The sequence below is a fragment of the Pygoscelis adeliae genome, unplaced genomic scaffold (genome assembly GCF_000699105.1).
Source record: "Pygoscelis adeliae isolate BGI_AS28 unplaced genomic scaffold, ASM69910v1 Scaffold211, whole genome shotgun sequence".
NCBI classification, from domain to species: Eukaryota; Metazoa; Chordata; class Aves; order Sphenisciformes; family Spheniscidae; genus Pygoscelis; species Pygoscelis adeliae.
In genome coordinates, this window is record NW_008824143.1 from 1,099,477 (window position 1) to 1,112,173 (window position 12,697).

Below are 12,697 nucleotides of genomic sequence, written 5' to 3' on the forward strand. Positions count from 1 at the left end.
GCCGCTCCGCGGGTTTTCCCCGTCTCCTCCACGGGAAATCCACCCGGCGGCGGCGTAGGGTTGTGGAAACAGCCGTGCGACGTCCGCTGCCGTGCGTGGGTTGAGCTGTCCTCACGTGGCGGGACGGTGCCGTGCGTGGGTTGAGCTGTCCTCACGTGGCGGGACGGTGCTCTCGTTTTCTTCGTGCAGCGGGCCTCTGTGGGCTTGTGCATCTTGGGGGGCGGGGTGGGAGCACCCTGTGGCATAAACGGGCTTGTGACTAATCGCCGGCCAAATTTGTCAAGTAGATTTTAGAGCAAGGTAGGAGTCGGATATAAAGTCACTACCGTGCATCAATTTTATCGTCTTAATAAAAAGCTATTGTGCAAATTTCATTGCTAAATTAGGAATAGCTTCCAGTAGTGATTTGAATTAATTACTGCGGAGCCTGTCGGGGTCAGTATGTTATTTTAATTTTCATTTACACTTACGAGAAATTAATTTTTAATTAAAGGGATGGGTTTAATTTGGCACTGCCCACAGTACTCCTTCCTTATTTGTCATCGCGGGCAAATAGCAGACTTGTTAGTGTACCAAAAAAAGTTGCAATGCAAGTTTTTAGCAGCTCATGCTGGGGCACAAAAGCTTGTTTGGCACTCTGTGTAAGTAAAACGCATTATTTGAAAATTGATTTACTAGGGAATGTGCTGCTTAAAGTATTAGGCACAATACAAAATGAAGAATCTCTTTGTGTTTACATCATTAAGAGGGCTGATACGCTTGTCTGTTAACTAAATGCAATTTTCAAGGCAGGCTATTTTGCAGAAAAATGCCATGGACCCAATCTGCCCCTATAGGTGTTAATGAATTGACTGTTTAATGTGAGAGAATAATTAATAAAATAATATCAGAAGGGATTAAAGAATGACACAAAGCTAATTAAGAAAAAGGGAGGAGTTTTATTGGAATTTATACTTTTCTGTAACTCCTGCATAATTACAGATTAGACTAGTGTTTTGGAGAAGATCTGTTCTTGTGCAATATTCAGTCCCTTCGTCCCTTAACTTGACTATGAGAGCGATCTTTGAAAAATTCTGGAGTTTAGCAACTTTCTAACCTGCTTTGTATGTTTAATTTATAGTCCAGTATAATGATTAAATATTTATTTCCTCAGTCTTTCTGCTTAGCAGTCCATCTGCATTTGTGGGATTGGATTGTTTTGTTCCTTGAGTGGAGTATTTTACATTTGTATTTACTGAATTTCTTTTGGATGGTATCTCCAGTGTATCAAAGTGATTTTGAATGATGATCCTATTTTCCAGAATATTTTAATTCCCGTCTAGCTTAGTGCATATTTTAAAAGGGTATTTTCCTCTCTGTCTGTCACTAATTAAAAGTATTGAACAAAACAGATCTATACAACAGACAGCAGATACTGTTAAAAAATACCATCCTCTTTTTTGCCAGTAAACCACTGACAACTACTTTTTCACATTTTCAGCGTTGCAGCAAATTTATGGTACTAAATAGCATTTTCTCTCTTCTCATCTCCAGTCATTTGTCAAAGCTCCCTCCTTTATATATTTCTTTACTTCCTTCAATTCTTCTGTATGCTTATACAGGCATATTGATTTCTAAGTCTCTATTTTGTCTATTTTGTCCATTGGAACAACCTGTTGTGTATTTTCTTAACTGTTGAGTTTCCTGCACTCCCTTATGCCGTAAGTCAGCTTTCCAAGAGACCTATTCTTCCAGGTATCTGAGATTACTGGAACTGCTTTTTTGACATCATGATCTTTAGTTTGCCGTTTTCTCCTTGTTTCGTAACCTCTGCTGTTTTTAATTAACTTCTCCTGTATTTCCATCCTTATATTCAGTTAATTGTCCCCGTAAGTATCAAACAAGTCTAAAATAGCCATTCCTCTGGCAAACTCCTCTGTGTTCTAGAAAGAACATTTATCGCTCCAGGAGCTTGTACAGGTGCATGGTTAATTAACCCTCCTGAAGCTTCTTACCCAATTCTGTTACTCAGATGCCTCTGTAGTTCAGCAAAACCTTCTTTACCACTTTCTTGGGATTAGGTGGTCTCTCTAATTGCTGTCTTGGGATGATAGCTGTTCTTTCCTCTTTCACCCTCACCCAGAGACCCATAGGAAGTTTTTCTTTTACCTTTTTCTGAAATTCTAAATTAAAAAAAAGTATATATTATCCTCCAGTCTATTTACAGTGTTTTTTGGAACATTTTTTCTTTTCCTAGTGGAACCCTTGCTATTTTCATCAACAGCATCGTAATACAAAGTGGTTGGCAAGTTTTCTTATTTTGTGTAATGATCTATTATATAAGACAGCTATTACAGAAATGGTAGTCTTCTAAACTAATAGCAACTAATCCCCACAAAGATCCACATTTCATCTTTAATTCCTCAAATCTTGAGCTATTGATACATATAGTCAGCCACAGCTATCTTAATTCCAGTGATGTCAATATGTTTCTTTGATCAGAATTAATTGTCTGCTTAGTGTTTTAAGATATTGTTTGACTTCTCTCCCCTTTTCCAGAAAAGAATACTTCTAAAGACTGCTTCAGATCTGTATCTTACAGATTATTACCCTCCAATCCAAAAATACAAACTTAGCCGGCAAAATGCATTATGTGCTACATACTGACACATTCAGAGCAGATCACTTGCAAATATGCAATAAGAAATCCAGTCACTGTAGGATTTATGTCTGGCTGGACTGAGAGTAGATGTACTGTTTGGGCATTTATGTATTAAAAAGAGAAGTAAAATAGATAAAGAACAAAGTTAACATGCAAAGACTTATTCCCATTATCAACTGGTGCAAGAAATAACTTGAAAATAAAATCACTCTGAGGAAAGTTTTTACCATAGTTGCACGAAGAACCAGAATATGATGGTTTTCATCTTGTTTTTTCAGACACTTGCATTGGATTTTCTGTGAGTATAGTACAAAATACTCTGTGTGGCATAGTCGGAAGGCTGAATAATTGACCGATCTTAACAGGCGGAAAGGACCAGCAACATTTATGTCTGTTTCTGATTTTTCACCTGAGTCCTGTTTCTGATTCTGTATCTAAGAATGTATATAATCTAGAATAGATTTTTCACTCATTATATTCACAAACGTTGAAACCAGATACGTTTTCAAATGCCCAAATCATTAGATTTCCAAAATTGAGTGTGTTCTAAGGTGGTTTATTTCCTTTTCACTATGGTTTTGGTGAGAAAAGACGAGGAAACTTTAAGAGAAAGATGATGGTGTGGCTGCTCTTCTCTTACAAGAGTTTGGAAGAACTAAGTCAAACTCCACTGGAAAAAAATGAACTGGTTTTGTTTTGAAGGAAGAAACACTTGAACTAGCCAAACCTGTTCTCTTTCTGTTAAAGGTATCTCTCTCCTGCATATCAGTTTGGTAAACATCAGTATTCTGCTTTCCTTACCTAACAGCATCAATTGATAGAGGCTTCATTTATTGTGTACAGGATGGATAATAATTTATCCATTAAATGGATATTTAATGGATATCCATTAATAATTGTGTCCCTGTTTTGTGTATAAGCATCTGTGCATGTGATGCCATACTCAAACTAGGTTACTGTAGTTACTGTACACTCAGGTGGAAGGATCAAACTGCAACAGTGTTTTCTTAATTTCAAATATGGTTTTATTCTAATTACCTAATTGGCTTCTATGCTACATTTTTTGTTAGTTTGGTGTGGGGGTTTTTTTGTTTTTGTTTTTTTTTTATTATGACCTATGAATTGGAATCCAGATATTTTGGTTGCCTGGTTTTCATGCTGTCATGATGGCTTTTTTACATTATGCACTTTAAAAATATATATGAGTTCCGTTCAAAGTATGTTCAGGTGTGAGGGTGGGCATATAGAAAAATCCCCGCCTTGAATAAGTTATAAGTTCATCTGAGGTAATCCTTTTTTTTTAACCTTTTGATTTTAGTGAAACCACGAGCCAAGCTCTTTAATCCTTGGGGCTACAGGTACTGACATTGTTGGCCAGCTCTTTTAACATTTTATGATTAGCGAAAAATGTATTTGTCATTAAAAACCATTTATTAACTCCCTTTGACTTGCCTCACCTTTTTTGTAGGTTTTAACTGTGTCCTGCAATCTGCCTATCAGTTAACAGCAAAAGCTCTTGGCTTGAAGTGTTGCTTATCTAGGAATTGTAATAAAATAATTGTTCAAAGCAGAAATGATTCTTTTATCCTGGGTTACTTTCACCTTGAGCAACTTTCTTCTCTTATTCCACTTTCACTTCTTTACATCTGTTTTTTGGGTTTGAGTTTTGTTGGCGTGTTATTTTGTCTGTTTATGCTTCACCTGCGTAAGGAATGTGTGGCACTGGTTTTTCTTCGCTTGTGTGTGTAGGTTGCTTCTTGGTGCATCTTGCTGTATGAGTATGTTACTCATGTTATGAGAATCTTATAAATACAGTATTTAGAGGCCAACATTGGGGATAATTTGATTTTTTTCTGGAAAATGAATATAGCTTGCCCTCTGAAAGAACTTAGGTGTGTTTTTCCCTTATCTGTGCCTTGTAAAGAATACTGTAGGTCCTTCACTGTGAAATATCTTTGGTGGGTTTTTTGCAATCTCAAACACAAATGTATGAATATTTTTACTTTTTTTTTTCTTAATATAAAAATATAGTCTTATGCTTATTTCTAAACTAAAGTCCATAGAGTAATGATACCACTTTTCAAAACTAATATCTATTTGCACAGCTGAGACTATTAAACATCAGTTGTTATATTTCTCTTCATCAATGCAACTACAGTTTATAAAATTTAAACATTTACCAGTAAAAAACCTGAAGATAATGATACTACCATATCCATGAAAATATTCTTAACTGTAAGAAAATGGGAGAGACGATTTAAAAAAAACCCTACTATGGAGCTTGATGGGGATAAATATAAGGTACTGTACAGAAGCAGGACTAATGAATTGCCAAAATACAGAAAGGAAAGCAATGGGTAAAATAAAACTATGCAAATAATTTTTGAGGGATGTGTAAAGCAGAGTTTTCTGCAAGACACAATTCCTTCATTACATTTGGCACCATACTGGGATGCATTTGGAGCACTGTACCTAGAGTTGAGTGACCTGCTGGAATTTGGACCCCTTGGAGAGATTGCAGAGAAGGGCAGTGAGACTGGTCAGGTATAATAAAGCGTGAACAGTCATGATTGAGCTTAAAGAGCTTTAAGAATAGTTTAGACAAACATCTGTGCAGGATGGCAGAGCTGCTGCTGTTCCTGTTTTGGGGTCTAGATAACCCCACACCTAACTCCAACAATTTTATGGCATTGCTGTCAACATGAATCAGAATGCTTCCTTGGCTGTTCCTGACTCCAGCACTGTACTTTTCACAGCAATAATATTCCCAGTTTCTTATCTGTGGTAATGTCTGTTCTGTTGCATGAGCCTTGCGGAACTCCATTCAGGTGCTGATGGTGAAAGGGAGAAGTAGGGGACGTGTGTGTGGGGCACCCCTGTGAAAGTGTTCCAGTCTCTGCCTGTGCCTTCACTCCACGGACGGCTCCAAGCACTGCAGCATTCCAGTTTACTTGGAGCTAGTCCCACACAAATACTCTAAGATATTAGATGGTTTTAATATGTTTATGGCATAGAAAAAAGCAAAAATATTGGTAGTGGAGTTGGCAAATGCAATTAAAAATGGTCTTTTATATCTTCCTTCCTCTCCCAAACAAAAAACGGTGAGTGATACAGGGTTTCCTTCAGAAAACAAAGTAGATTATCATTGTTAGGAAACATCTGCATTTTTTAATCTTTGTTCATTTTTATTTTATTCCTTAATAGAATAAACCCGTTTTCTGAGTCTCGCACTTCTGCTATTTCCTTACAAGCACCTCAACAAACTTTATAGGTGAATATCACAACGATTTGGATTCATGCTTTTGATCTTGGAGATCTTCTTGGGTGCTGGTGTTTTTTTGAAACCATGGTTAATTATTCATGCAGTAAGGTCAGTTCCACTACTTTAATGATGCTAATATGCTTATCACAGTACAGTTCCTTCAGACTGCGGACTGGATGCCTGCCTCTGCCCGTATAGATGTGCCATTAGACGTTATCTTTCCTAATCATTCATTGCCACTCCTGAACTTGGGAGTCTCTGTTTCTCCTGAAACTCCCAATGGAGCTGCTCATGAGAACACTCCCAGCCCCGCTTCGTTAGGATGATCTAAATGAGTTTAAGCAGTAGGTATTTGCTGATCCAGCTCATTTTGACAAAAGCCTTTTAGACTATGTTTATGTAAGCGGGCAGATTTAGGAAATAGTATCTGGCAAAGGAGCACTGGTGAGCAGCAAAGGGTTGTGCTGGTGAATGTCTCCTTTTTCACTAACACGAGGTTGAAATGCTTTGTCTGTCTTTATACCTTCAGTGTAGCTACAGCGATGCTGATGGTTTTGAGTTGGTACTGATTAAACTAGTCCTGTAAAGGAGGAAGAAATAAATTAGTACTTCTCTAGCAATTTATATAGTACTATAGCTATCATTTAAAAATAATACAAAACTCCACACACTTCAAAATTGTGTAATTGCTTAAAACAGTATGTAAACAAAGATTTTTAAAGAAGAGTTAAACAACAGGATATTTAGCTTTGGGCATGCAATATTTAGTTGATAATACCCAGTTTGTGAACATTTACTAAATTTTCAAAACTGTATTTCAGTATATTTTCAGTATATTTATATAAAATCCATGTCAGATTTGAAGGGTTGCATTTTTATTTTTCTTTTGGAGGGGTAGTATTTTATTTATCACAATTAAAAAATAAACTGATTGTTTTAGTGGAGGAGAAGGAATTTATTTTCCTATCCTAGATAATGCCTCTAGAATGTCAAAATTAATTAAATTTTAGGAACAAAGTGATGTGTTAGAAGACCAACCTGTGTTATTTTGTTCAAAGCTCAACATTTTTAAATATGTGACTGGATAATGGTATATAAAAAGCAAAATGCTAAATGGTACCTTCTTGTTCATTACTGTTTTTACGGTTTACTTATGTCTGTGTGCCACTAATTAAAAGCTGAGCATCAAAAATAGAGTAATGAGCTTTAAACTGTTAACAGTAGCTTAGAAAGTATTTTCTGTATGCTTACGTAATATCTTAGAGTAAACTTTAATGGTTTAGAAAACAGTAGAAAACATGAAATTGCAAACATCATTGTCATGTCAACATGTCATCATTTTTAAAGCATACTGTTAAAAGTTGTAATTTTAAGGGATTTGGACACTAAAGAGAAGCTGCTATCATTTAGGAGTGCTGCAACAGCAATATTTTTATATATGCATTGGGTCTCATTTCAACATTTAAAATGATTTAACACTAAGTAAAATAAAATGCATTCCAGTTTAATGAAATGGAATTTTATGCTCTTAAGTGAAACCTTTCTGATTTGCTCCTGTGCGTCAGCTGTTTATTTGCATATCTGTTGCAACTGCAGTATATATATTGACCTGCTCAGAATTTATGTCATTCATTACTTTGCGATATCATTAGAAATTATCCTGGAAGCGACTTGCAGTTCCTGGGGTTTGGAATACATTATTAGAGTTTCCAGGGAAAGACAGTTTGGAAGATCCAAGTACTGGGAAGCAGCAAGCTATAAAGAAAAAAATAATTTACTTTGGGGCAAGCAAATATATTTATTAGCATTTCCATTAAGGTGAAGGTTGGCCTTTTAATACAGAGTTAAAAACTTAGTGTTGAATGATGACTTATAGTTTACAGTAAAAGTTTCTTGGAACTAGATCTTGCTTTTAGTTTTGTTTTTTAGGAAACCATAAAGAAATTATTTCAAATCATAAAGAAGTAAAGCATGTTTAGCAGCTGCCTGAACTGTATCTTCTAGATGTTGATGTTGAATATCACTATTTTTTGGGTTGATGTACATTGGAAATAGTGTCAAACCAGTGTCTTGGAGATCACTGGAAAATACAGGCTGACCATGAAAATGGGTATAAAGTTTGTGGCAGGGTTCTTGTTTCATACTTGTGACCAAAATAGCTGAATCAGTTTCTACACAGGGATTGAAGGAGAGGGGAATAATTAACAAACAAGCTAAGAAATACAGTAAAAGTTCAGGAAAAATACTTGGCCTTAGAAATCTCTAGAGCTGTGATGTGCTGTACTTCTGTAAGAAGGATCAGAAACGAGAGCTTGGGCACATGACCTCAAGCTACTCAATGCAAACTGAGGGAGCGTATCCTCAGGTTTTTGGCAAAGGGAGCAGCTTTCTCGCTGTTGGAAGCGTGCTGTCAACGAAACCAGTCTCTGACTGCAGTGCTAACTTTGGCAGTGGAAGAAATGGTTGGATACTCTCTGAAGATTGAAGGCAATGAGGTAAGATACGGCTTAAAACGAGTTGAAAGTGAAGAATCCAAACTGAGTCAGTAATTTAGATTGTGATAGTATTTCATAATAATATAAATTGTTTCTTTCAAGGTTATGAAAAGGAAAATAAGTATATGCACATTATCTTGTCCGTCTTACATGATGCTGATAAAATGTGTGATACCAGTGTGATGAAAGTGTTAAATTATTGAAGATAGAAGTTTTAATGCTGTATAAAATGTATTTTGCTTTGTTTTCATGTTTTTCCCCTTTGTAGGCTAATCAGAAAGTCAGACTTGGTTCATACAGTGCAGATCTTGTTCTGAAAGTAAAATTGTGATTCCCCCCCCTCCCCCCCGCATATAAATGGATGTAACTTTATGAATAACGGAGAATGTTTCTTCATGTTTCAATATTGTATATGCAAGATGTTGCTAATTGTAAAGGGCTTGACAGTCTGCTCACTGGATTTGTTCTGGAGAGAAAATTTTGAAGGAGTATTTAATGCAAAACAAAACCATTTGTCTAACAAAAGCCTGGTTTACATGAAGCTGCATGCTCTGAACAGATTATTGATTAAATTGATATCATTTTATAGAATGACTATGACTGCTTTGAAATCTCCAAGCCTTACATTACCTTCCTAGGTTTCCCTGCTATAGAAATAAATCCCTTACATGCATATAGAAATTAGGGTTGATGATACTTTTTCTTCTGTAATGCTTGGGGAAAAATTTGAAAACAACTTTGTCTCCTCATATGGAGTATCAGCCGTGTACATGCTTAGAATAATTTTTTTGTGGTCTGATTTCTTAAGTGGGAAAAGAGTTAAACTGAAATATAGACGAGCATCAGATGTGAGCCCCAAGAGCCGTGGTTTAGAGTACTGAGAATATTTATCTTTGAAGAAAAATCAGTTTTCAGTCTGAGTTTTAAACCTAAAATTACATTTTTCTACATCCCTCCAGGCAGACCTCTTTATCCTCATATGTGCTTTTCATGGTTTAATTTTTCTGTCTTCTGAGAAAAAGTCTGTTTGCCCAAGAAAGCTATACTTTTACATCGTTTTAGAATGTGTCTTCCTAAGGACTGTACTGGTAAAAAAACTTTCCTTCAAATCTCCTTCCTTCTCTTCCACAGAGACTTGCTTTCTTGAGAATTGGTCACTTTTCCTTTTGGGAGTTTTTCATAACTTGAAATGCAAAGGTTTCCAAGATGATAAAAGATAGGAATAACAGATAAAAAGATAGAGTTTGAACCTCTCCTCTCTTTTTTTTTCCTGTTTTCCCTGTTTTTTTTCCTTTTTCTCCCGTTTTCCCTGTTTTTTTCCTTTTTCTCCCGTTTTCCCTGTTTTTTTCCTTCCCCCCTTTCCCCTTCCCCCCCTTCCCCCTTTTCCTTTTTCTGTTTTTCTTTATTCAAAAATTCATACATACGTTTTTAAAAGTAGCAAGCTTTTTAGCTTTTCTTTCTGATAGATTTTTATAGTAATATTTTACAAGACCTTATTGATTAGAAACAAGTAGATTTTTTTTTTTCTTGAGTTATTTTCATGAAATAACACGGATTTATGCTAAAGAATCCAAGACAAGGATTAAGATCTCATTTTTTCCTCTGGAATGGTATTCAGTAATCTTGAGTCCAGCAATTCAGAGGATTTACAAATACAGATATAGTTCTGAGTTTGTTTCTCTTGCTAAGTAAATAAACTCATAAATACCTGTCTGTACTTTGTGATGTTATACTGATGTTTAAATTCCAATTTGTTGAATTGTTTCTGTATTTATCCAAGGTCTTATCTCTGTCCCCATGCATAAATATCACAGAGTTGACCACCAAAATGTTTCTCATGGTCCAGAACTTGCCATAATGCTTAATATATGATGCAGACTGTGTCAAGCCCTTAGTTGTAGTATTGTAAGTTTACGTATATAACTGTTTACGATTTTGTTGCATTTACTAGGTTTGCTGGGATGGGTAATCTTCTTAAGGTCCTTACCAGGGAAATTGAAAACTATCCACATTTTTTCCTGGATTTTGAAAGTAAGTTCAAACAATTACAAGTCAATGAGAGAATCTTTTCCCTGACTTAACAGCGAACTGAGGAAAAACTTTTAAAACCTGATTGCTTGCAGTGTGTATTTTCCAGCACAACCAATCTGTCCAAGTCCTTGTCTCTAAAATCATTTGTTCACTCAGGACTCCTTTTCTCTTCCTTTTCTATTTTTCAGGAACCAAATGGGAAATCTTTTAAAAGTTCTCACTTGCACAGAGCTTGATCAGGGGCCAAATTTTTTCCTTGACTTTGAAAGTGAGCAAAGCTTCTTGCCTGGCTTGCCTTCTTTGCTTATTTTTTCCTAATAAACTGCATGCGCTTATGCATCATAAAGCAATTCAAAAGGGATTTGCAAACAAATAAATTACACTTCAGTTGAACATTGCTTTTTGATACTTGTAAAACCATACAAAATTACTTAAATTCATTCTGAGCAGAGAAGGGGGCAGAATGATAGATATGCAAGTAAAAGCTTACCTTGAATTAGTTTCAAAACATTTATGAGCCATTGTTAAATTTGCATATGGATGAACTTGACCTCAGCTTTCTTTAACAAATCAGGGTTAAAAAAAATTTCTTTATGTTGCTTCCTTGAATGGAAATATACATTGGAAATAAAAAGCTGAAAAAATATAAGCAGTGGAGGTGGCACTATTTTTGCCTGGTTCAGTGGTGATTTAACTGGGATTATTACAGTTTCTAAAAAGTAGTGAAGTGGTCAAAGTGTATGTGCTTGATTGCATCTCTCTTAATTGCATGGTTATCAGTTTGCAAAACAGTGTTTCGCATTCTAATTTCCTTTTCACATCTATATCTGATTCAAAGCTATTTCACTTTTGCTGGTTACAGTTTCCCTGCATGTATTTCTAGACATTGTCTTGAAAACTGGTCATCAAATCTTTAAATATGGGTTTAATCTTACTCCACTACTTACGTGAATTGCTTTTTATTTAAAATGCTAACAGCGTGTGATGTTTCATCTCTTAATACCTTTATTCTAAAAAAAAAAAAAAAGTTTTGAGAGAAGCCAGTGTTTTTAAAATAACTTTGCTTTGAAGCATAGTTTAAGAGAGAATTTCAGATGATTAGACACACATTTTATCACCTTGAAATAGTTTTCTTGACTCATTTATTCCTGAATTATTTTTCTGAAAAAAAGTTACTGACATGATATGAGACTGTATGTGTGTACGCGCTCTGAAGCACTAGTTCAAAAAGTCATTTAAACATATACTTAAATCTCATGAAATTGTTCAAACATGCTTTCTTGGGTGAGAGCTAGAGTGTATGACTATAACTTTGCACGTATCTTAATCTTCTCATCTAGATCTTATTTACCTCATTATGAAGAATCTGTTTTAAATGATGGAAAAAAAGTTAATTGGTGAGTTTGGGTTTAGGAGAAGGGTACTGCGAGCTGTGTATCCCTTTTTCTCATCTGTCTATATCACTTGAGAGTTTTACTGTAGACCCGGGATGTCAAACCTGTATCCAAACCACCACGTAATTTTTTTCTATCAAACTTTTGAAGGCTTCGGCAGCGCTCTGTGGCTTTGCCAAGCTATTACGAAGGTTTTCAGCTGCTCTGAGCTTCCAAGTTTAATCAGCCCCATCATGTCCTGGATGGTAAGAAAGTACTCCTGACCCAGGCTGCAGACTTGGCAGGAAACAGGTGGTCTGGCAGTGGGAAGCCTTGGTGGAGCGGACATGGTGGTGAGAGGGGAAAATACCTGGTTTATTGCCTTGGCAGCGAAGGTTGGTTGTTTTTTTTTTCCAAAAGCACATTGCCAAGAACTGAACGGGGTGAAGCACCCTCTCCCACAGGAGGTGACCAGTGGTTAATGCAAGCACACGGGCACGCTAGTCAGGCACTTCTACCTACAGAGGAACAAAACTATCATCTCCAAATTTCAGTGAGTTTGACGCTCCTGAGCAAAAGGTTAAAATGTTTTACTTGTGAAATAAAGTCCTGGAGGTTTTTATGGCATGAAATCTGTATTGTGTTGAAGGGATGTGACTGAAGACGCCTGTAGTTGCATGCTTTCTTCTCCTTTAATTAGCCATCGTATGGTGTAAAAGGACACTCGTAGTTAGTGGACATAGATAAGAGCCTGCTTATGTGCTCGCTGGACGTGTGACTTTCTGTGGCCTGAGTTTTCAGTTTGAGTTCATGGATGAAAATGGTCACTACAGTTGGCCTTTCAGAGGATGAGGGGTATGTTGAGTTGATGTGTTTACTGTATTTCATTATGTGC

General features: G+C 36.2%; 1 protein-coding gene across 5 annotated transcripts in view; it reads left to right on the plus strand.

Moving 5' to 3' along the window:
* The window catches only part of FAM49A (family with sequence similarity 49, member A), a 55,213-nt gene that overhangs the window by 25,980 nt on the left and 16,536 nt on the right, over positions 1 to 12,697 (plus strand). Inside the window, exons 1-2 of one of the 5 annotated variants that reach the window (XM_009334347.1) lie at positions 8,190 to 8,398; positions 10,350 to 10,429. The exons of 1 other annotated variant lie outside the window; for it this stretch is intronic. In XM_009334347.1, coding sequence (XP_009332622.1) covers positions 8,394 to 8,398; positions 10,350 to 10,429 — 85 coding nt within the window. In that variant the 5' untranslated portion in view covers positions 8,190 to 8,393. Of the gene's footprint in view, positions 1 to 8,189; positions 8,399 to 10,349; positions 10,430 to 10,617; positions 10,698 to 12,697 lie in introns of those variants that run through there. 3 more of the 5 variants (XM_009334348.1, XM_009334350.1, XM_009334349.1) reach the window with 3 other exon arrangements.